The 25,044-nt window shown below is 36.6% G+C and overlaps 1 protein-coding gene across 3 annotated transcripts in view; it reads right to left on the reverse strand.

Moving 5' to 3' along the window:
* The window catches only part of DOCK4 (dedicator of cytokinesis 4), a 245,515-nt gene that overhangs the window by 77,047 nt on the left and 143,424 nt on the right, over positions 1–25,044 (reverse strand). For all 3 annotated transcript variants that reach the window (XM_026867923.1, XM_026867922.1, XM_026867921.1), the window contains exons 14-23: positions 17,148–17,272; positions 15,573–15,735; positions 13,907–14,013; positions 13,087–13,243; positions 7,231–7,328; positions 7,046–7,129; positions 6,860–6,960; positions 6,096–6,177; positions 4,931–5,101; positions 3,338–3,530 (exon numbers count right to left, since the gene is read on the reverse strand). In XM_026867923.1, the coding sequence (XP_026723724.1) occupies positions 3,338–3,530; positions 4,931–5,101; positions 6,096–6,177; positions 6,860–6,960; positions 7,046–7,129; positions 7,231–7,328; positions 13,087–13,243; positions 13,907–14,013; positions 15,573–15,735; positions 17,148–17,272 (1,281 nt within the window). The remainder of the gene's footprint in view (positions 1–3,337; positions 3,531–4,930; positions 5,102–6,095; positions 6,178–6,859; positions 6,961–7,045; positions 7,130–7,230; positions 7,329–13,086; positions 13,244–13,906; positions 14,014–15,572; positions 15,736–17,147; positions 17,273–25,044) is intronic.

Raw genomic sequence — 25,044 nt, forward strand, 5'->3', positions numbered from 1 at the left:
TGGTAATTGACATGTTTGATGGGTGGTGATTCCAAGAAAACTCATTCTCTTTAGAGGAAGAAACCCAGTTGTTCTACTTACACACCTCACGTTTTCATAGGTATTGAATTTGCAAGCTCACATTAGTGCCCTTAGAGAAAAAAAAATACTGGTGTTAATTCCTGTTTAACCATGTCAAGAAGGGCATGGTTCAAGATGCATTTCTCTGTTATTTGCCATAACTCTTCCCATAAAAATAGATATAACTCTTTCCCAAAGGAAGCTATAATAATATTTAATGCAAAAAAGACAACAAACAAGTACTAGACTACTCATGTATCAGAAATTACAAAAGTATAAAATTTTCTGGGTACAGGCATGTCCTGGTTCAGCTAGGATAGGGTTAAGTTTCCCCAGCAGGAGGGGGAAGGGATCTCCAGCCGGGTTATTCATACCATGCTGATGTCAGGTCCGCATGGGAAGCTTTTCTGTTGTGGCTTTGGTCACAGGGGGCATTGCGAGCGAGCTGTCTGTAACCACTGTGGTATTTCTCGTATATCTTTTGTCTTGTTCACTGTTATTGCTGTTTATTGTTGTTATCACTGCTACTGTTGTTGTTCAGATTGCTTATTACACTGTTGTATTAAATTTCTTATTTTAACCCGGGGTTTGTGCCCTACTTGTGTCCGAGGGTGGGGGAGGGACAATGGCAATGTGGTCTCCGGTCCCAGCAGGGCTTAAAATCATCACAAGGCATATGTAGGTCATCAATCAATTTGGCCATTCTAGAAATATTAACAGGGATGTGTCCAAAGAGTTACACCCAAAATACCAGGAGACTGGAACAAAGGCCAAGAGGAACAAAAATACTCTTAGCCTTTATCAGCAAGAAAACTGTCATCTGTTTCTTTTTAGACACCCAGTGTAATTTTCTACAAAGATGCAGAAGTAAATATGGTAAAATAGAAGTAAAGTAAGGCCTTAACACCCACTAACTTTCCACAGGAGCTAGCAAGATAACTGCTGTTGACAGCTTCTAACATCTCTGTAGTCATTACGTATAGGAAGAGCTTAAATTTAAAATCATTGAAATAGAAAAAGGTTCTAAGCAATCTATATCAAAGCCTCAATTCAGAACCATTTCAGACATCCTATCCACATGTGATCTGCAAATATAATATATTACCTGCATTCTCTAGAGAGGCAGGCAAAGAGTAAGTGCATCAAATACATTTGAAATTCTACTTAACATCTATGCCTGGGCAACTTCAATCAACCCCTGTATGTCGGACATTTCTGTTTTCAACAAGATACAAAAAATATCTCCCCATTTTAGTGAAAGCACAGCTTTAGTGTCAGTTGATTTCTGCAGTGGTGGGAACTAATGTGTTGATTGCTCAGGCCCTTGCAGCACAAAATGTGTAAAACTCCCATGCTAAACTACTCCTGTTTGTTTCCAAGCAAGCTCCAGATAACAGAAAATGTTATCTAAGAAGTGCCCTCCTCATTTTTAGATGTTTGAATAGTTATTTCCTGTGTTCCATCTAGTTCCAATGTGTTAGCTAGCACCACAGCTTCCAGCATTCATCATCTTCATCTGGGAGACAGAAATCAGTAATTTTCACAGGATGTAGAGTTTACTCTGCATATTAACACAGTCTAGTGCATTACTTATTTTCTCAAGAGGATTTTAAAAGGACTTCCTTCTAGGGACTGACTGAGGAAAAGTCTAACTTACATTTTTCAGTTTTAAAGAGATAAAACATTAAGGGCAAAGAGACCAAGATGCTGATCTCCACAAGGCCCTTCAACTTAACGATGACTGAAATTATAGTGTACAAGTGATTGCCTGAGCTTCCTGTCATGGGCACTGGGAGCTTGTATTACTGCCCAATGTCTTTCACATCAGTATTCCTGTGGTCTAAGAAATTTATTATTCTATCTGTGTATAAACTGCACTCCCTGTAAAATTTAACATGTAATTTTCATTGCTTTTATAGCCAAACCAACTCATATGACTTCTAATAATGAAACTGGATTTGAATAAAAACCCTAACATTTTTACAAAAGCAAACAACAAAAATGGTCTTATAGCTGAAAGTAGATTTACAGTACTAAGAAAGTCCCCAAGAGCATTACATGGCATTAAATAACTCTCTTTAATCACATTCATTAATTTGGATCTTCTGGTTAGGCTGTCCTAACCGAGATAACGGAAGGAAAATGGAAATTATGCTACCTGGTCCCCAAGCAGTTTGGAAAATGAAAATCATTAAGTTAGAGCATCCTTAAGATTGCTCTATGAACATAACATCATTTACCCAGAGTATCAAAGGTCTGATCAATCAGCTGTAGGGAGAGCTAACTGTTCTGGAAGGGACCACTGTGGAGGCTCACAAGGGAAAGGGTAAGCTGTTTTGGTAACCAGAATGAAGCAAAGCAGACAGGATTCAATACTTATCTATTTCTTTGAGCTCATCCTTTTAAAGCACAATCACTGACAGCATTAAAAAAAAAATGTTTTAAGATATCTTCCTGTATTTTTCAGCATCCCAATAAATATGCATATTCTGGTAGTTTTTGCAGAGCCTTCATCATTGCAATGTGTTTATCCTGCATGTCTTAGATAGTAAAAGTTACTGTTTCTACTGAACTCCATCAGCCAATACCCAAACAGCTCTCAAGAGAGCTTTTGGTGAGTAACTTAACACTTAAAAGAATTCTTCAAATCTCTTCTATTTTAACTTATTTCAAAATTAGTTCATCTCAAATTTAATACTTGGTCACTTCTACGGTTTTCACTTAGAACAAAAAACCCAAATGTCAGACTCAACATAATACAGCACTTTTTTCTTCCACACAGCAAATAACTATGCTGTTATATACTTTATGCACCAAGTATCACTCGCATTCATGTAGCCTTTTTATGCTATGTTAAGAAATGGAGGTTCGAAAGTGCTGAACTAGCAAGAGTTGCACAAATAAGTCTTAATGGATAAGTGACAATCTGTTGGCTGAACTGCCCCCAGAGGAGAAAAAGAGGGAAAAACCTAACTTAGTAAATCTTCTTCCTTTATAATTACTTAAAAAGTATAAGGCAAACTTCCTTCACAGACATACTGCCAGCAGTAGATCAAAACAAAACTATATTTTAAGAGTCTTTGTCTCTAAAAAACAAACTCCTAAATATAACCAACTGTATTCTTGTAAATGAGCAGCTTGTACAGAGCAGTGCTTCAAGAATTGTTCTTCTGGAAGCACTACTCAGAGCAACATTGTTCCCTTCAGCACCTGCTGGCCTGTGCACCAAGCACACAGTTTGAGTTCCTTATCTGCAGGCAGCCCAGGGTAATCTTACCTGGGTTAGTGTACAGGTGACTCTCTACAGTCTTCCCAATACTCTGCAGTTTAACAGCTTGAAGGGACTCGTCACCGTGCATGACTGTTGGCAAGCTGCCCAGAGCATCATGAACCAAATTTGCCACTTCTCTTACATCAAAGAGCTTCAGAAGTTCAGAGTACACCGATGGGAATGAGCTGAGAAACACAGCCTAGAGAAAAAGGGCAAAGATGGACAGTCAGATATTGCAGTATAACTTTGACATTTATAGAATTTAAATAACTACAGAAATTTATGTAACTGTAGAAAAATGCCCAGTTTTACATTTCAAGGCTAGTCAGTAGCTTTAAAAATGGTCATATTTGCAGAAGAAATATCCTCACATTCCTTAAAGGGCTTACACTTGTGACTATTTTCCTTTATGCATTATCTAAGGACTGTTCATTTCACCCAGGACAAAGAGAAAGTAAAAAGTTCAAATTAGAAGAAAAATATACTTTAAGAATTCTTCAAGACCTATGTGTGAGAGGAAATTTTTTGAAGGGTAACAGAAGCTAGCTGATAGCAGAACAAAAAGATTTGAGTGGAGGTTTTTTTGTTTGCTTTCCATTTTTCAAATAATGAATATTTTTATTTTGGAGTGAGACAGCACATTCTTGGTTGACTTCAACAATCCTAAAATTGGGTTAGAAACTCATTGGTGGGTATAATGAATATGGAAACAAACACTGTAAAAGAAAGAAGGGCAATGCCAGAGAAAGGAAGCTAGAACTGACATTCCCTGTTTCCTCTCCAAATCCTGCTGATTGAGAAAAGCTGCTCATACCTCAGATCTTCTTCATACTGGTGTCGGAACAGATGACATACAAGGTTAAAGATACTTAAAGAATGCCAAATGTGGTTGTTTATATCATTTTGCTATTATCTTTTCACTCCATCTGCCTACATGATATGAGATGGAAGAACCACCTCTCTGCTATGTTCTCTCTGATTTACCATTTTCTTGGAAGAAAAATTTTCTACAGTTTCAGAAACTAATAATCCTTAACAGGTCTTAAACACCTTTGGTTACAGAAACAGGAGAAGAGGATGATATAACTATGAGCTGTACAAGTTGGTACATCTATGGCACTTAATGTAGAGAACTGTCTCCTGTGTTTTGCCTCTGCTTTAGCACTAATAAATTTCTGTAGTCTCAATTGAAATAATCAGCTGAACATTAAAACATATATTTCATCAAGACTTAAAAGATTTCTGTAACGCAAGAAAACTCTGAAAACTCTTTTGTATGGCTCAAATTCTTCAGTTCCAATGTGGTTAAACTAAGCTGTAAAATGCACAGAACAGAGAAATTACTTTGTATCCAGTAATATAATAATTATAATTTAAAATTAAATATTAGATTTCACATTATCTATACCAAACATATGTAGAAGCTGCTGGTATGAAAATTTCACACTATAGGACAAAAGAGATGAGGATGACCTGAAAATGCCATTTTGCTCTAGCAAAAACATATTTTCTTTCCTGGGAATATAGGTAAGGACATGCATACATTTTCTATATTGGACATGGAAGATGGCAGTAAGCAAGGCATGCTTGAAAACTTACTTGTAGTTGGGATAAAGCACTAGCTCCTTTGCTCTCTTGGGAAAGGAAGAAGCGTACTGACATAAGAAGCTCTTGAATACAGCAGCGAAATTCCTCCTCATTTTGTCCCCCAGTGGCAATAGAGAATAACCTTCGAGACTGAACTATATATTTAAAGATATATTCCTGTGCCTACAAAAGTTAAAATCAGATATAACTCATAAAAATGAACTAATTCATCATTAATAGAACATACGCAATGATTCTATCACTCAAATAGTTATAAGGGTCTGAAACAGGACAACATTATTTAATTTTGGCAAATCTTTCTATTAAAACACTAACATTTCAAAAGCGTGTACTACAAAGTGCTCTTCCCTTGACTTTCATAATCTCTACAAACCAGGGAACATTTGCTTTTTTAACAAATGGAAAACTGAAATATCTCAACACTGCCCCTGTTCCCCCATCTCTTGTATGTCTCTGGCTACAGAAAGATGTATTGCATAAACTTTTTAACTGTTCTTGGAAGTTCTCTGACTGTTAACAGTTGCTTTTCTGTCAACTGTCAAACAGATAATACATAAAAAAAACCCCGTAAAAATACAGCCCTTTCTTATTAGCAAGACACCTAAGTTAACAGCAGCACAGAAAAGCACAGAAGGGTACCATGTTAATGTTTTATTTCCAGAGTGTAGCACCTGTCCCAAATGTGATTACTGTGTTGTACAACTCGGCCTGACTCCATGCTGTGCTCTGTTGATGGCACAAAACGGGGCAACAAGAGCAACCAAAACCACCACTATCAGTAGAATTCCCTGATGTCAGGATTGAACCATTAAGTCAGCATGCCTGCCTGCCATTCAGATTCAGTTATGTGACAGATGTTAATACCACCAATGCAATCTATATTTGACTTCTTAGATCTAACTCCTACTCATTTATATCCTCCTTCAGTAAGGAACACAGAGCTCCAGAGACTCGTGGTAGTAAGCTGTATTGATCAACTTAGTGACAGAAGAGAATGATGAATAAACTGACTGCACTGAAAAGTCTGCAGCTCCACAGAATTAGTACCACCATTCCATCACTTACACATACTCTGCTTCATTTCCTAAGTTAAACCTATTGTTACTGAATGAATATATCATTCAAATATATAATCACCTTCAATGACTTTTATTACCTTTAGTACTTCCTGTATGTGCTCATGCAGCTCCACTTCAGTGACTCGATCAATGTGCCACTTCAGTACTTTTATAAGATCTCTAGAATAGCACATCAGAAAGTATTATAACACAGAAGTGGGAGAGGGTTAACTTTGCACATAAAATGCAAACCAATAGCTGTCATATGAGAAACACGGACAAAATAAAAAATATATGACTAGATTTCACTAAACACTAAAGGCTCAATATTACACTTAGTTTTCAGTCTCCTGAAAGCCACCTAATAGGTCGCTGATGAAAAGAAAATAATACTAGCATTACATAGGGAGCAGAATGATTCTGACAGGGACATACAAGCTCAGTTAAGCCAGAAGAGTCCCTGCCACATGGACTACCTCATGCACTGGTTTTAATGAAAGTAGGCAGTAAATAAATAGAGAGAGTACAGTAGAATAAGTGACATTAGTGCACTGTTCTACACAGACAGTGAACACAGCTGCAGCTGGATTACGTTAAGGCTCCTTTTTTCCCAAATAACTCAAATAAAGAAATCCACTGAAGAAAAAGATCTAAAAAGGAAGACAATGTTAGAGCATTAGCAAGTAACCTTTCTGGTAACTTAAAATTATTTTACTATTTTTTAATGGCCTAAATCTGAGCATTCATACAAGCATTGTATTTTATTTTTAATCATACTATTTAGTTTAACCTATGATTGACTCTGCTTCATTGACCAATAAATGTCAGTATACAAATCAGATAGAAAAAGTACAGACTTCACCTGTATGCAAGTGCTCCTGCAAAATGACTTTCAATGTACGTGTCCATTACTGGCTTAAAGTGGTGAAACTTGCTGTCCTGCAGCAAATTTATTATATGAACAAAAAAAAAAAAAAAAAAAAAAAAGCTTTTCTTTTTTTACTTGGTTCTTGAACAGTGTTAAGCATTATCACAAAATGAAACTTACCAAACAATCAAATACTTTTGATCCATATTTTTGAGAGTTTTCATCTAAAATCCCAAATAAAGTGTCCAGTGTATCTTGAAGAAACTGGAGAGAATAAGAGACAACTTGTTATTAAACAGGTATTTTTGTGAGACACAAATACATTATTTCCTTCATATTATCTAAAAGGATAGAAAGATATATACCTTCACTATTTCTGAACCATCAATTTCTTTTAATTTTGAGAGGCACCCTGCAATTTTGTCTGGGTGGGTTCTCCATTTCAGAAGGTCAAGCATATCTCCTGCAAAACAAAATGCAAGATTAAACTTGGAAGCAAATCAGCATTTCAGACTTTAAATTCTACTATTACAATCCACTCAGCAAAACTTGGCATCATTAAACCAAAAGAAAACATCTCAAGATTTGCTATAATATGATCTGCCCAACAATAAATTTTCATTCCATCCCGCAACTGCTCCACCAGTAGAAACATAAGAATATGTACTGGGTCACTAAAATCAGTCTCCTGTGGCAAATGTATCATGCAATCTTGTTCAGATTTTTTGGTAAACTTTGTCAACTACCATCTTAAGAAAAGCAGCTATTTTGCTGTCTCTTGTCCCATTGAAGGATGTCTTCCAGAGTTGTCCTCTGACAGCTAAAAATAGTCTCCTAAGTACTAGCTTGAATATATTTAAAATACTCATCTTTCTATGTCTTTTTAGAGAACAAACACAATAACTCTAAGGTGCTGATTTATTAATAAGCAGCACAATCTCTTCTGGAAAATAAACTCCTCTGAGCTAAAACATACCTGAGTGTCCGTACTTCCTCCAGTTTTAATTCATTCGCCTTCAGCTTTCTTGACCAAAATGGTAACTACATTACAGATGAGATTACATCATTGTTTTCTATATCATTAGCAAGCTTGTATGTCTGATGTAAACACCTGACATATATGTTCTAGAATTCGGCAGGCTTTTTAGATACATCATATTGGTGACACAAATAGGTCTTTCTCCTGTTTAACACTGTTCAGCTCCCTGGCTACAGCAGAACGCCCAGGAGTCTTCATTAGGGTATGATCCTGCCTTTAGTAGCATTAGATTTATTTAATTTCTACTCTTTCTGATTAATTATTTAAATCAAAGTTACCTTGCTTGGCCTGTATCATATTTTGATTTTTGTCCCTCTCAACTGATGAGCCCTTTGAACTACATATTAGCAGCAAATTTCATTAACAGGCTCACCAGTGTCTCAGGTTTTAGTGAAGTAAATCCTATCCCCACCTCCTTCCAGCCCTTTAAAAAAGGAAATCAATCCCAGGCCTAATTCTTCAGATCTAGTAGTATTTTCCTTCCACTCAGGAAGGAAATTCCTTCCACTACAGTGCGACCTGCTAGGTCTCTTTTAGTCTTTATTTACCAGGTTTAAAATTCTTACTGTAATCTGTATCTTTTCTAATTTCCCATGTGGTGTGTTACTGAAGTCCAGATGGTTTAGATCTGCTACACTTCCTCTGAAGAATAATAATAAAAAAGACTTTTGAAAAGAAAGATTAGTAAATTTATTCTGGCATGATATGCCTTTGATAAACTCATCTTACAGCACATCCCATTTAGCTACATGTCCATTTTTTCATTTATGATTTCTTCCAAATATTTGCACAAAATTCATCAGAGGGTGATGGCCCAGCTAACATATTTGCTCTTCCACCTGTCTTAAATGTAAGTATTATATTTATTATTCTTCAGTGATGTGTTACTGCTTTCAGCTTCAGAGATGTACTTAAAAAAACACCTTGCTATGAGATTGGGAATTTCATGTCCCATGCCATTCAATATCTTAAAATAGAGTTTTGCAAACTTGCTTTTCAGCAGTTTTCATTTGATCCTGACCCTTGTTGAACTCTTGACACGTTACTGTTACTCTTCTCCCTTCTGCTGCAGATGCTCTGCTTACTCCTCACATTATCTGCTCGTGACTCACTTGCTCAGGTCTGCACCACTCCTTTCAAGTTCTATTCAGTAAAAGTTCCACACAATTTTGAACCATTGAACTAAATAAATCCCAAAGCTCCTTTACATTCAAGTTTACTACTTTCACGTTTCACTAACCAGCTTTTGGGAATTTCTCAAACCCTGGCTGTTTGATGCAGAAAACCTTAACCAACATCCAACCCTTCCATCAGTTTAAGCTGAACTACGGTCTAGTTGGTCACTGTCCAGCATTGTCTTAGAAGGATCCAGTTCTTCTGAAATGTTCTCAGTACTTATCAAGTTAAGCTAATAGCAAGTTCTCCTCTTGGTTCAGCAATGATTTGGGTGCTTTCTATCACAGACTGTTCTCATACTCAAATAACATTTGAGCCACACGCATCTTTGTGTCATTTCTTTCCCAGTTTACTCCACTAAAGCACCTCTCCCACAAGAAGAAATTAAGTAATATTTCTGTATTTAATAACATTAAATAAATTTCCACCTATATTTAAATCTTTCAGAGGTGTTAATGGCAAACAATCCTACATGCTATGCCACTAGTATTTTGCTGCCTTCATTGATTTTGGTGGGCACAATTGGTTTTATGCATTTATACTTTTTCTGTTTTTGTTTTTCTTCACACCGTGCTAGTATGGAACATTTTGGATTAAAAGAGATCCTTGAGTTGCACTAAGAGTGCTGAAGGGTCCCACAGATGCATTCAGAGACACATCCCAAAGACAAAGGAGAAATGATACGTCTTATTATGCCTTCTGTCAGGAATATTCAAATACAAGTGAACTGAATTTTTCTTTCAGATAATTAAATGGACTCCGACACTTTATTCTGTTTAAGCCTCAGCTTAAGTTGAGGCATAGTGAGACTGAAGCTGTCTGTTCATAGCAGGAAAAACACTTCTTTACAGGTTTCCTGGAAACTTGGTAGAAGATCGCTGACACTCAATATTAGAGATTTCTTGGGGGATTAATATAGGAGAAAGCAAACGTAAGACACTCACTTCAAAGCACTTATTTCAAGGGAAATGCTAAGAAGGAAAGACATTGCTGAGATAACATTAGCAAATAGCCCAAGCATAAATGACACAAATAGAAAATCTGACATGTGAATCACAAGGGGAAGGGATAGCAATGTGTCATGTATTAAGAGAAATGAGAATATAAAAATGTCCCCAAAAATAGGCCCACTAGGAAAACATAGTTTTGGAAAAGAAGAAAAGTCAATGCTGCTCATAAATTTTGCTGAAGAAGAAAAACACTTCCAATGCCTTCTGTTAATCATGATCAGATTTGTACATTTAAAATAGGCTACACCTGACCAACCGTTCTTACCAAACAAAACACTTCCCTTTTCAAAGTCCGTAATTTAAATCTAAAGTGATAGGTTTAATATAAGGTTTAGAATCATGTGTGTAAGGAAGTGGTTTGGGATGATCTTTCCATCTCTCTCCTATAAATCCTGAGACATCAGAAATTGGCCTGGTGTAGCACCACTGTACTTCAAAAGAAACATTCCAGAACTTGCAGTTTGCATTCCTCTTCCAACAGGCTCCTACTCCGGTTTCCAACGCTCCCTCCAGACTGGGATCACTCTGGAAAGCTGTCCCCTATGACTTTTGTTTTATTAATCACTGGTTTGGCTTTTTTTTAAATGCAGATCAAGGGATTACATCTCTGCCTTGCAACAGACATGCTATATGGCATGTTGCTCTGCTGATGAACAGCTATTTACTGGGGTTGTGCCAATCAGTGCTGAGAAATAAATGTATGCCAACTTGCTAAAATATTCTAACTAGCTGGATGGATCCTGAGTCTCTGGCAGGCAGAGATCGCTCTTATATGTCAAATAATAAGACTATATTGATAACTACTCAGGAGAAAAGTACTATGTTCTCTCTCGCTCTTTTGGTTTTTTTTAGGATAATGAAATGTAACGACCCAGCTATGAATGGAATATACAAAAGTGGGTATACTTTTTTGTTAACTAACTGATTAACTATCCAGGATCAAAAGTCAAGTTAAGGAAAAGCTAACTGGCAGACAGATTAGATAAGGATGTGTTCTTATAAGTTGATGAACGCACAGGGTCTTCTGGCTAGAAGGACTCTGAAAATTGTCTGGAAATAATCCTAAAGACCCCTCCAAAATACCCAGGGTAAGGAAGTTATGGATCCCAGAAACTGGGAGTCAGACTCCTTCACCCAGTCCCCATAATTTTAATATGCATGAGAGCTGATGGCATGTGGGAATAATCAATGAGAGAATGACAGCTGAGTAAAACTTCCCAGCAAGCTAGTAAAGCTGTGACCTAATTGAGTCACATCCTTTACAAGTCTGGGTTTGGGGTCCTCCCCCACCCCATGGCCAGACCACTAGCATAATTTTCAATCCATTTCCAGGCTGGACATTGTCGACACAGGCAGATCTCTGAGAACTTCAGAAAAATCTCCAAACTTAAAAAATAGATTAAAAAATAACCAGCAACTTTCAAAAATACTGATACAAATGTTTACTAAAAAAAGTAAATACACAGATCTTTTTAATCCTGTATTTTTTAATAATTATGCTACATTCTCTCAGGGATAACTGAAGTAATGCTCACATGACCAAATATCCACATGCTTTGCTCTATGTTCATTTTCTGAGCATGCAATCGGTTTTGGCAAATTTTTGTTTAAAAGAATGGGGATTTGGAAACTCACCAAGATGAACTTCCCAAAGAAGATCCTTGGAGAAAATATGAGCCTGTCTATTGAAAATATTTCCACCCTCTGAAGTACTGCTGAAATAATTGTTAACTCTTTCAGAGCTGAAAAGGGGATCAATATTATTCAGATATTCTACACCCTCTTACTCAGAATATGGTTTAAAAAAAAAAAAAAAGGAAATTTTATGCCCTATGTCAACATATCTATTTACATTAAGTACAAAATAACTCCTGTACTATGAATATAAATTAGTATTATAACCCCAGACAACAGCGCAACTATTTATCAGTGAGACACTGACATTCCGGGCAGCACTTTTCATGCATGTGTTAAGTACTAGTAGTTTCATGTGATTTCCTAAATCAAGGCCTTTAACTGAAGCAAATTTAGTCTCTGATTGTCTATTAGCAACATTTGGGAAAAATCTTTTAATGGCTAACTTTTATTACTTTGAAGCTAATTGCTATGAGAATACAGAATGGATGTGCACATTGAAACAGACCACTTGCTACTATTTGCACATAGTTCTGTTTTGGATAACCTGCTACTAAATGGTGAAAATCGGGACAATTATTTCAGCTTAAAAAGCTGCTCTAGATTAAACACCTACAATCAATTTGCAAGCAATTAGCATTTTTATCATCATAATTATAAGAAGGATAAAGACACAGTCTTTCACACAAAAGAGCTAAGCAAGATTTAAAAACTGTGATAAACAGCTTAAAAAAATATAAAACTGTGGATATATCAAAGAACGGTCAGAAACACATTATCAAGCAAATGCACAATATTTAGAAATTTGTGGAAAACTCAGTTATAAACTGTAGTTAATATGACAAACAATCCTAAGAATTTTATACAGAGCGATGGTAAAGAGCACAAATACATGTATTTCTACCTGCCGCTCCTTATATCCAGTGTATAAGATTATTTTAAGTAGTAGTAAATGTTTGTTGGCTTAAAGAAAGAGAAGTGATACAACAAAAAAAGCAGAAGGTGTCTAATTAAAACCAAACTGCCACAGCCTAAAGCCTACAATAAGTATTTCATAAAAACTCTACAACAGACTAAGAGGTTTTATAAAGCATCTGGGTTTTGATAGTCGGTTCCAAGAGTGCTGCATTTGATTCCAATATCATGTTAATCTAAAAAGCATTCTTGAACTACTTAAAATCAGTGGTTTATCATGCTGCATTGTTTTCCATCTGGATATGAAAAATTACGAAGAAAACCAGTTTGTAAAATGGATGGAACATAAGCTATTTCTGAGTACATCCGTGTTTGCTTGGCATGGAAAAGGCTAGCTATCCCACTCATCTGAATTCATCATGTTTTAAATAATCAACATATCCTACCATTTTGTGTGAGTTTAGTGGAGCAGAGAAAGGATGTAATCCAGAAGGACTCTTTAGTGTTTTTTACTGCTTGACTGTTGTTTCCTAGGAAAATTCCCTTTGAAAACGGGAGTTTGAGGTAGCGACCAGAATCCTGAAGGTTTGTGTTTTCTTCACACTGTGAAAACAAACCTGTTAAAATAACTGTACTCATAAAAACAAAGGACAAAATTCCTAAATTATATGAATTATTATCATTTCTCTGCCAGAAACTGAAGAATTTTCACTATACCTGTTGAAACTTTGGTTTTGGATCATAGCTTCATATCTGATACTGAAGTCTAAGAAATTTGCACAGGTTGTGTCAAATGAATAGCTACAAATTTTGGTGTTAAAATCAAAAATTTATCTGGGAGCATATCAAATCCTCTGAACAAAGAGACAACTGTTAAATGTGGAAACGAAATGCCACAAATCTGAAATACCCCTAAAAATGGTAACATTAAGTAGATCTGCATAAATAAGCTTGCTTGATTTTCCAACTTCAGCAGTTCCATAAGAGGTCATTATGGGGTTCACTTTGTGTGTTTTAATTGAACTTACCTACATAAAATCCATTATAAATACAATGTAATAAGACTTGGTAAAACCAGTGCACTGAAACACATACCCAGATTCACTTGAAGTTTGTAGCAGGAAGCTTAATATTAAACACTCAGCAATGGATATTTTAGAGGTGACAAGATTATCACTCATTTGGTAATGAATACAGACTTTCTCAACCTAATGTTTCTGGGCATTTAAACTACGTTCCAGAGGAATCATTACTAATTCAAATTACCTTGTGTACAATGAGTTCATGGGTGCCATCTGGTAGAGTCCTCCCATTTTCCTGCATCAGGGGCACGAAAGAAAAGCCAAACAACTTCTTCTCACCCTTTTCTTTTGCTGAAACATGTGTGTAAATAGCAGCACTTAAAGTTAATATTATACATTTTAGAAAAAATAAATTGATATAATAAAACATAAGAAAGTATACTGGAAGCTATTTGCAGCTAGTCAGACAGATTATTTCACATTTCTTTTCAGATTTGCACTTTATCTCTTCTAATGGTTTCTTTTATTTTACTGTAAATCAGAGAGGAGTATTCTGGAATGATCCGATATTTACGAATGAATGACAAATAATGGAAGCCACCAAATATACAGTCTTAGAAATATAAAGAACGCCAGGAGACCCAAATGTGACCTAGCCAGTCCAACATGAAAAGGATTTTTTTGGTGACAGTTATCCCCTATAGTAGCTTCTACCTAGTGGTCTCCATTTTAGGTCAGCCTCGTGCTGCACTGCACTATTTTCAAAAAAGGCATCTGCCTCTATAGATATGACTGAAGATGTCACTGTTCCTTACATGAATGTTAGACAGCAGATAACATTTTCAAACTTGGATGCCTAAGCTCAGATTCCAAAACTCACCTATCACCTAAATGTAAAGCAGACTACAAAACACTGAGACGGCACAGGTTTTACTGAAGCCACTGAGTGCAGAAGCTGAACACTTTTGAAAATCAAGCAATTTTTCCTCAGATGTGTGTATGTATGGCTTTTGATTCTGGGTTCAGCACAGTTGGGGTGGGTCGGCAATCATTACAAAAATACCCAACTTCTACAGCATGGGAAAGATTGTGCAAAAATATATCACCTGTTTGAAACACACCACTGATGTTTTCCTTTATTACTTCATACCTCATAAAATAAATATTAAAAATAAATTAATGCAAATTTCTTCCCATATTACCTGTTCTTTCCATTTAGAAGTTTATGTATCCAAAATCTAAATATACTATCATTTATTGTGTGTGCCACTATCCACACAGAAACAACCAAATTTTGCTATATCTACATCATCAAAAAGAGCCAAACAGCAGCAGTTTAAAAGATGGACAATTTTATCCACCTTCCTCTACAAGCCTGACAGGTATAAACCCCATCTCTAATACCCTGGTATGCAGAATCTGAACCCGGACCTTCATTTTTACCTCAAAAACATCTCTAAAATTGTTCAGAATGTTTAGAGAATTTTGGCTTTTTATTTTATAAAAAAAAACCAAACAAGTGTCAATACAAACCTGATGTTAATTGACCATGATGTATCTACAGATGTTTCCCACTGGTTGGATTGATAAACATGTACTAAGGAACAGGTAAATTTTGGATAATTCACCAGGTAAATTCTAAATTTGCATTTTGAGTTTCCCTAAAATTCTATTTATATTTGCAGCTGCAGTGTTGTCTATTTCTATTGTATAAAACTAGGCTGGTTTCTCCCGGTATTCTGGCTTTACCAAAGCACTGAGTTCCACCAAGTAGAGCTGCAAGCCTGAGAAGCTGTGTCATGAAAGCTTACACAGAAAGTTCATGCAGCTGTCTCCTGAGGTATTATGGAAACTCATGTGCTGAGGCAGCTGCAAGGAGAGCACCAGCAGAAGTCATGAACAGCACTCACTGGAACAGTGCCGGAATTCACAGCGGATGTGTGCTCCTCTGAACTTATCCACAGGAATAGGAAGTTTCAGAAGCTCAGCCCATCTGGGACCATTGTTATGATAAAGCACAAAAGAATGATACTCGCTGGCTGGTGGCTCTCCAGAGCCGAATGAGATAAAATCCTAGTGAAGAAAAAATATGGTTAAAGATTTAAAGATAGATTAGTTAGCTGGCAAGATGTCATCAAGGACTGCTCTCCCAAGGAAGAGTATTTAATACATACATTCATATCATGAATGCCACACGTGGTACGATGCTCAGTATCTTAAAAACCACAAAATTAGTATTTGCTAATTAGAAAAAATGGCAATAATCATTCACAGTGATGAGAATCAAAGTACTGTACAGGGGGAACTTGGGTGATCAGAAATGCTTAAGCAACAAACATGATGTGAAGTCCCCTGACACAGCATGGTCTATGCAGTGTTATGCCCAAGATAGAGACATGAATAACTGAAACAAGAACAGACCAGGCTCAAGATACTTAGGCCTCTGAAGTAAGCCTGTAACTCTGCTGTTATCAGTGGTACATCCCAGCATGAAAAAAAAAAAAAAAAAGAAATCTGGATTCCCTCATTCGGAAGAAGCAAATTGTTGGTTGACTTTGCAACACCTGTGACTGTCTCTCCATAGCCATGTAGGCAAATGGATTTGTCCAAGTCCTGACTTGGGGATACCCATTAATTCTCTGTAGGAAAGGTAAGCTGCAGGTCTTTTCCTTAGAAAATATAAGGAATCACCTTTGCATCTCAATATCCTTTTTTTTTAGTGTGTATTTATACACACAATCTCACTTCTCATATTCATACACACACGTACAATTTGCACCAGACTATTTATGTCAACCTTTCTTCATTTTGTCACCGCACAGCCTTCAAAATCATGAAGAACATGTGAAAAAAGTACTTTCAAATAAAAGGAAAAAACCAATCATGCTAAATATGTATGGAAAAGGTTGAAGGTGAAGAGAAGCCTTTTGGTACAGAAAAAAATCTGAGAAACAGTAATCTATTAATAATTAAAATATAACCAGTGCCTGTTATTAGGCTGTCAGCAGCAGCATACATTTTAATCTGAAGAAGGAACATTATTCTTTTATTGATACATGGTGGTGATTTCTGCATGAAGGATCTGTGATTTATTAAAATCAGACAAAAAATTGAAAATTATCAAAATATGTTCTGTGTAACATGAGAAAATGCATACCTACTAAGAAGAATTATTATGCAATAAAAAATTCTCCAAAACCCGATCTTGCTTCAACATTTTCCACGTCTTAATTACTAGTTATTTGGTTGGGTATTACTAGTGTTTTTCTGAATCATGTAATTGATCGCATAAATAAAACAAACATGCATTTCATAAAGGGTTTAGGCAAAGTAGAAATATTTTTAATATGTAATGACAGCAAAAGATAAACATGACCTTTCCAAACCAATTTTGTACTCTTCAAGCAATGCCACAAAAGATAATTTACATCTGAAAAAGTGTGTCAAAATTAACTACAGCACAGAAAAACATACAACAAAGATACCTTTAAGATTTGACCACTGCTGTCCACGACGTGCATTGTCACTTCCACATTTCTGGCCACACTTTTCCCTCCTTTCTCAAATTCTCCTCTTTCTACAGTAATATATAAATCATTCCTCATTTCACCTATAAAAAACCCCAAATCAAACACAAAGTGTACAAAAGTCAGTTCAACTTGCTTACGTTTTGCTTTAGTACCTTAGTGGATTTTCATCTTCTTTTTCAAACAAGGAATAGTATCACACCCACATATTTATCAGCATTTTCAGATTTTAAATAACATTTTTTTTATAAACCAAGAAAACCAACAAAGCTTCATCAAAGCCCAGGAGATTACCTGACATACTAATTCAATTCTAGGGGCTTTTACTCATCCTTTAGCTCTTTTTGGTCTTCACAGTAGCACCTCTAGCTGTAACAAACCTGGTGTCTAGCTTCACCTCATTTAATTTCTCTTTTAATGTAGGGCAATATTAATGTATTTTCTTTCATTTGTAATTATTACTTTTCTCTGTTTAATGTCTCCTTGAAGAACTGCTGAGAACTTTTTTACACGTAATCTCAAAGTGCATTACTTTGAAGCAGAAAAAACAAGAGGTTGGTGTTCTTTCCATTAGAAGAGTAGGCTTCCCAGATTGTTAGCATTCAAATCTGTCTTTCTGATCTAAAAGATCTCAATACATTTTACATTAACAGGGTGTTCCAAAGTTTACTAGCAAAAAGTTAGCTTAGATAGCTTATTTTCTGCATGTTGGAAATGCTTCTGAGGTATTAAAATCTTCATCAACAGATTCAAACCACAAATCCAATACAGGCACTACCTAAGTGTGACACAGTATTTACAAGTGATTAAATACTGCTGGCATATTTAAATTTAAATTCTTTGCAAGTTCATACAGTAAAATGCTAAGTATTCTGTCGGACCATAACCAGATGAGATCAATGGTAGATTTATTTTAGTTTGAGTTGACACAAACCGCACAGTTTATAGTTGATGAAAGGAAGAAAGATTGGTTGGCAGTTGCAGGGGGACAGGACAGGGGTGACGTAGTACTGGTGGTGACTGGAGTGGCGTAGTAGGAAAGCCTGTTTTCTGTTTGAAGATGCTAAATCTATTTCTAAAAAGTGTAAACTAATGTAGCTCTGGACAAATGTTAACAGATCTACTTGGAAGCAACTGGACTTTCATAGAAAAACAAAGGACAAATGCATCATAATGAGAAGCATCTTTCAAAATTCCAATTTTTAGATTTGGTAGAAAAAGGAATTGAGAATATATGCTTTCATCTAGTGAAATGCAAGTTTAGCATAATGGGAATATCCTCTTTTAATAAAGTAGATTTTCACAGAGCACTAGGGAAATCCAGTATGACAGTTTTGTGTATTTATAAGGTATACCACTGAGAAGTCAGACATGAGATGGATACTTGTACTGTGGACAAAGTTAATTAACAGATATGTAACTGATAAATAATTAGTGCATCTTCAATTTCTAGCTTCATTTTAACGTGCAAGCAGAATTTGACCTGCTTGAACTTTCCAGGATATTTTCACGTTTCACATTTCTTGCATTTATTTTACTGCACGCAACTCTCCAGTGATTTCTAAGTACCGAAAACCACAAACTTGCTGCGGCCTTCTAATATATTTATAACATTATTCCATCACTGTATGCAAAATAATTGATACCTCCAAAGCGCAATCTAAACCATTGCCAATTTTTTAAAAAAAAGGTAAAAGGAAACTGCTATATTATCTAGCCTTCAAGAACCATGCCCATAAAAAGAGGGGGAAAAATCCGCTATTGTATTACCTTATTATGAATTATCTTCTGAAACAACTATGGACAGATGCTAGAATACAGTCAGACAGAAAGAACAGAAACAAGTACCAGGACCAGATGGTATTCACATAAGAGTTTTGTGTAAAGTCAAGGATGAAGGAGCCGAATTACTAATAAGTGTGTGCAATCACTGAATCAATCTCTGCCTCCTGGCGGGAACTTGGTTCAAAATAAGCAAAAGATAGTGGTTATTCAGGTAACAGACAAGACTTGTAAAAAACCAAAACCCAAAAGCAACCCCAAACCAAAAATTTAACACAAATCAAAACCGTTTCAAAGGATGTTGTTAATGTGAGAAATGTGGAAGGATTCACGGGAAGAATGGAGAATTTGTGGAAGGAAGATCTACTAAAGGATATGAAACAGACGATCACAAGCAGCTCAGGAAATCCCTTGAGCTGAACATTGCTGGAGGCTGAGAGAATATGAGTGGGTAATTACCATACATGCATGCTCGGTTCTTACTCTTCCTTAGGTGTCTGTTTCCAGCACTCGGCTAGATGTGCCCCTGGCCTGAATCAGTGACGCTGTTCTTATGTTTATTCAAGTCACAAAATTACCCTTAAAACTACTACATTCTGATTACTTACACATTGAAGTAATATTTTATTATAAAAGTTTCAGAATGTAGTGCAGTATGGTTACCAAAGAGCATGCAGTATGTTGGATCCTTGCTAGCATATGCTTATACTAGGTTTGATTCTAGTTAGTGCTGGCAGTTGGTTACATTCAGAAAAAATGACAACAGAGTAATTAGAGATGCTTTGTTATATAACTGATTTCAGCAAACTACTTGTAGTTGGAGCAATTTCTGTTTAAAGATTAATTTGAATTCTACATGTATTTGTGCTACATTCAGTTATTATTTTCATTTATCAGCAGGGAATTATTTCAATTTTCCATGGGGTCTTCAGCAAAACATAACCAAATAACCATTTCCACCACAAATTTTATGCCCTAGCCCAGATGTAACTCAGTCAAAACTGTATTTTTCCTTTTTAAACAGAATAAACTGTACAGGATTTAAATGCAAATGAAAATGACAGTGGAACGGGTTGCCTAGAGAAGTTGTGGATGCCCTGTGATTGGAACTGTTCAAGGTCAGGCTGGATATGGCTTTGAACAACCTAGTCTTAGTGAAAGGTGTCCCTGTGCTCATGGTGGGGCAGGGATGATGATCTTTAAAGATCAAGATGATCTTTAAAAGTTACTTCCAATCCACAGCATTCTATGATTCTATGCAAAAATAAGAAAGTATTTCTAAAAGAAGGAATCAGAGCTTCACAGAAGCAGGCTTTCAAAAACAGTGTCTACATTTTAAGGTTTTTTAAAAAAATCCAAACCCATTGAGTTTCACCTTTTTAATTGCCAGAAGAAATCAAATCACATGGAAAAAAAGACACGGGAATAGGATGTAGTTTCACACATATTGTCCCGTTCTTCTCTTACAGAACCTTGGCAGAGATTGTAATCAATGTAGTCATGAGAGAATCGTTCAGATAAATTTTGTCCTGATGCACATCCATTCAGGAAGCTCTACTCCATTTTCAATGTCTCAAGAGAAAATCAAGACATGTGGGTCACGTTACTGGAAGAAAATGCCAGATCATCTTCATGATCATGCAATACAAATTCAATTCAAGAAGAGACTAAGTCTCTCATGCTATATGAGGAATAATGATGTTTTATATGGAAATGAATAGAAAGGCAGAAGGGAGATAACTGAAATAGACTGAAAAATCAATCAAAAAGAATATAAACTACGGGCTACGTATCAAGGGTACAGTCTGCACCAGAAATGTAACAGGAGCCTCCTTTTCTCAAAGTATGTGGCATATCTGATATGTTATCACCTTTACAAAAATGTAGGTTTTAGTTTCAATTTGGCCTTCTGTCTGGATTTGTATGCACACATATTTCACCATCACTATGGGTTTAAAAAAGATCACTACTTGAAACCAAAATGTAAGAAAATCAACTATATTGAACTTGCATAGTTCATGTAAGTGTACTGGAACAGTAAGAATTTAAAACCATGCTCCTGACAAATCTTCGGTGTAATATTTGTATGAATGTATTAAAAGTAAAAGCACATAAAATCCGAAAGTCAATGGGGTTATCAAGCACAAAGACTTATTAGAAAACCGCTGAGGGTAAAAAAGAAAGAGGATTTGCAAAGTAAATTTCACTCTGGAAACGAAAAAGGAAAGAAAATTATAATAAAAACTTAGACAAATATATTTTGATCCAAATTTTAAAAATTATTTCACTCTCAATATATTGCTCTGGAGATAGCTTAGTCACTTTTACTTCCTTCACTGTAGAAATGCCATTGCTTCAGTCTTCCTTAACAGAAATTCCCTCCAAAAATTGAGATTGTCTGTGGAAAACTAAGTTAGAGCATTTTTTGTGGTTTCTCTTACAATAAAAAGAATTCCAGCTTCCTCTATAAAGTATTCAAACATCAGCAAATTCTTGAATTTATCTATATTCCTTTAACTGATCCCTTTCATATTTGATAGAAAGAACATGCACCATTTTCTATAGGATTTTTGCCTCAACCATTATACCAGACAGCTAATTCTGACAGATTAAATCATCTTCTTTTCACTAAGAGGGGTAATTACAGCCATAAGTAGCACTGAAAGGCAAAGTCCTACTGAGTATCTGACTTTCGAGGTAGGCTTTGGTGAGTATGAATGGTATCTTCAGCTAAAGTATCTGCATGACTCGAATCTCTCCTAGGTGTATGCATTTCAGTTAAAACATCCAATGATTATTTTCAGTATGAAGTTTGGTACAGGAATAAGCAACTGTAAACAATATTGAAAACGATGCTCAACTTTTAAGGTGACAAGCCTACCTCCACCTATAATGTTGTGTGTTACGAAATATCTAGATCACTTGAAAGCATTCATTTCAAAAGAAAGGGGAGCTCATTTTTCCCTGTTGTTACGGAGCATTTCCATCCTCTGACTCCTGTCAGGACAGTTTTCTTTCAACTTTCTGAATTCAACAGGGCTTTCGGACTGTGCAATGACCATGTGGATACCAACATCCAGTTAGTAACACTGCTAACCAGTATAGGGTCAAACCCCATTATAAGTCAGCTTTGACTGGGACTGACATACAGTTTTCTGGATAAGGAAAGACTATAGAGTGGTGAACCACACACACTCAAGTCATTAAACATGTTTTGTGAAGCTAAACCATGTAAGTCTCCTTAGAAGTGAAGGACACTTCTAGACATGTGGGTTATGAGACCTCAGTCAACAGAACCTAGAGAAAAGCAACTTGAAGAAGCCATGTATTGCATTTCTGTGTTGTCCGAATAATTTCACTGCTTAAAAAGCTGCTTATGCTGGCAAAGCTACTTTCTGGTCACTATCCCAAGTAAAAAAAAAAAAACCAAAACAAAACACAAAAAGAAGTTAACATGTTACAGCAAATTATAGGTAAGGCAGAAGGTTGTTGTACATTGGATGTGAGATGACAAACAACAAAGCAGAAAAAAAAAAAGTTGGTGTTGGTCCCTGTGAGACTAGGAAGTAATAAGCTGTGTCTTGGAAAAATGGCAGAACTGTGAGTATCAGCAAGTGTATCTACTGATGCTGTCTTTTCTTACTTCAGACAACAATGCAATGTGTTGAAAAAGGGCATCAGTATATTCTGCCCTAACTAAAGAAGTGGCCTGCTAACCCCAACACTTTAGCACCCTATTATTTCACCTCTTTGGCTAATCAAAATCAGATTTTTAAATTTTAAAAACTACAGACTGAAGCACTCCTACAAGAGCTTCTACTATGAAGTGAGGACTAGAGCTACACTGAAACTGAAGCTCTGTAGAATTTAACAAAAAAACCATGAGTTGCAGTGATGTGGATGATTGTATAGCCCTATCTTTCCCATGCAGTGCAAGTGTTCAGTGCACATTCTGCAGGGATATTTACTCTAGTACATCAATTTAATTGTATGGAAAGCTGCTGAACTGAAATGTCTGGGTTGCTAAATCAAAACGTATACAGCACAGCACTGGCAGTACCTGCCTCTTCATACAGTCCTGCTAATACATTTAATGATTGACCTGGCAAAGACATCTTGATATATTTATATATCTTGAAAAATACCTTGAATATTTATAGTGTGAGAGAGTAAAAACTCTAAACCCTTCTTGCCCCAGACGTGGGTGCTAACCAGGCACATTACAGGTCAAGGTTTCTGACCTGAAAAGAAACAGAAGCTTCATGACTTCAACTAGCAATGAATTGTCCAAGGGCCGGACAGGACCGGAGTACAGAGACCTGATCAGCATCAATTATATGAAAGAGGCAATTGCAAGGAGCAGGAGGAAAGGCCAATTAAAGTCAAAAACAACCACAAGACAGACTGATGGAGGTCACACAGATAATGGAGGTCAGCCTTCCTGAACCTGCCAACTAAAAACCCCACAAATTTTAAATAACCAGTAAAGACAGAAGAGGCAGGAGTAATTTGCAGGTTGGAGATGACAATGCATGCTCAGGAATGCTATTATCTCCACCGTGCAGTTTCATTATGGGATGGCTCCGCAGGCTCCCTTTCCTTCATAGGTAGGAGGCTGTATCATCACTACTCAGGATCCGCATACAAGCACTAGTCTGCTCCCCAACTATGGTACCTACATGCAAGCTCTCCCCAGCTCAGAGAGGCTTGGATGCTCCCACAGAAGCTCAGGTGAGAGGAATGACAGGTAATCACTAGTAAGGAGAAGTTCACATCAGGACAAGCATCAGGAGAGCATTTGTATGCATGTATTGTTTGATCATTTATTTCTTTAGAAACATTTGTACTAAACTAAGAGTCAAAGTAATGATTCTTCGTCACAAAACTGTTTTTAACAGACACTGAGGAAGCTGCACATTACAATTTCAACACAGACACTATAACAAGACTTTTCTCATATTCCAACTACATTTAGAACTGTAGAATTTTTTGTAGTGTATTAATATGGAACAAGGTTTTCAAGCTACCATAGCTGTCAAAGATCAAGGGTAGCTGTCTTTGTTAGAAAAAGAGAGTTTAGTTTGCCAGCAACCCTTGAAAAGCTTTCTAGTGAAATATATTTCAATTTGATTTAGTACTGTAACAAAACACAGCATGATCATATCTGAACAAGATAGTGTCTCTGATAGCTACAGCTTTCAGCGTGCAAATCTAAACTGTCCTGACAGCAGCCGCTAATTTAAAAATAATTACACAGAACTCACTAGGAGCTTTTGTTAGGAACTGCTTTTTTGAAAGCTTTCCTCAGAATTATATGTCTTTTAGAACCATGATTTGAAAAGAAGCAGAAAACATTATTTTGTTTAGATACAGTTCCTGTTCATTTACATCTCTGTAAAATACAAGCTAATCAGTTGCTTTGTTTTATACCCTAAACATGACTTTGACAGCTCTTAAAACAATTTGAGTTGTAGAGACTGAAAGTCTCTGGATGTGGCACAGACAAAATGGTATTTTGCCACCAATGGTATTGGGGAGGTGTGGCTGGAGAGCTGTCTGGAAGAGAAGGCTCTGGGGGTTCTCATTGACAAGCAGCTGAACATGAGCCAGCAGTGTGCCCAGGTGGCCAAGAAAGCCAACGGCATCCTGGCTTGGATTAGAAATAGTGTGACCAGCAGGAGTAGGGAGGTGACAGTCCCCCTGTGCTCTGCACTGGTGAGGCCACACCTGGAGTATTGTGTCCAGTTTTGGGCACCTCAACTCGAGAGAGATATCGAGGTGCTGGAGCGAGTGCAGAGGAGGGCAACGAAGCTGGTGAAGGGCCTGGAGAACAAATCCTGTGAGGAGCGATTGAAGGAGCTGGGACTGTTTAGTTTGAGGAGGAGAAGGTTGAGGGGAGACCTCATCCCTCTCTACAGCTACCTGAAAGGACATTGTAGAGAGGTTGGTGCTGGTCTCTTCTCACAGGGAATTAGTGACAGAACAAGAGGGAATGGCTTTAAACTGCAACAGGGGAGGTTCAGATTGGACATTAGGAAAAAATTTTCACAGAAAGAGTGGTCAGACAGTGGAA

Source organism: Athene cunicularia, assembly GCF_003259725.1.
Source record: "Athene cunicularia isolate RWA chromosome 1 unlocalized genomic scaffold, athCun1 chr1_part2, whole genome shotgun sequence".
NCBI lineage: Eukaryota > Metazoa > Chordata > Aves > Strigiformes > Strigidae > Athene > Athene cunicularia.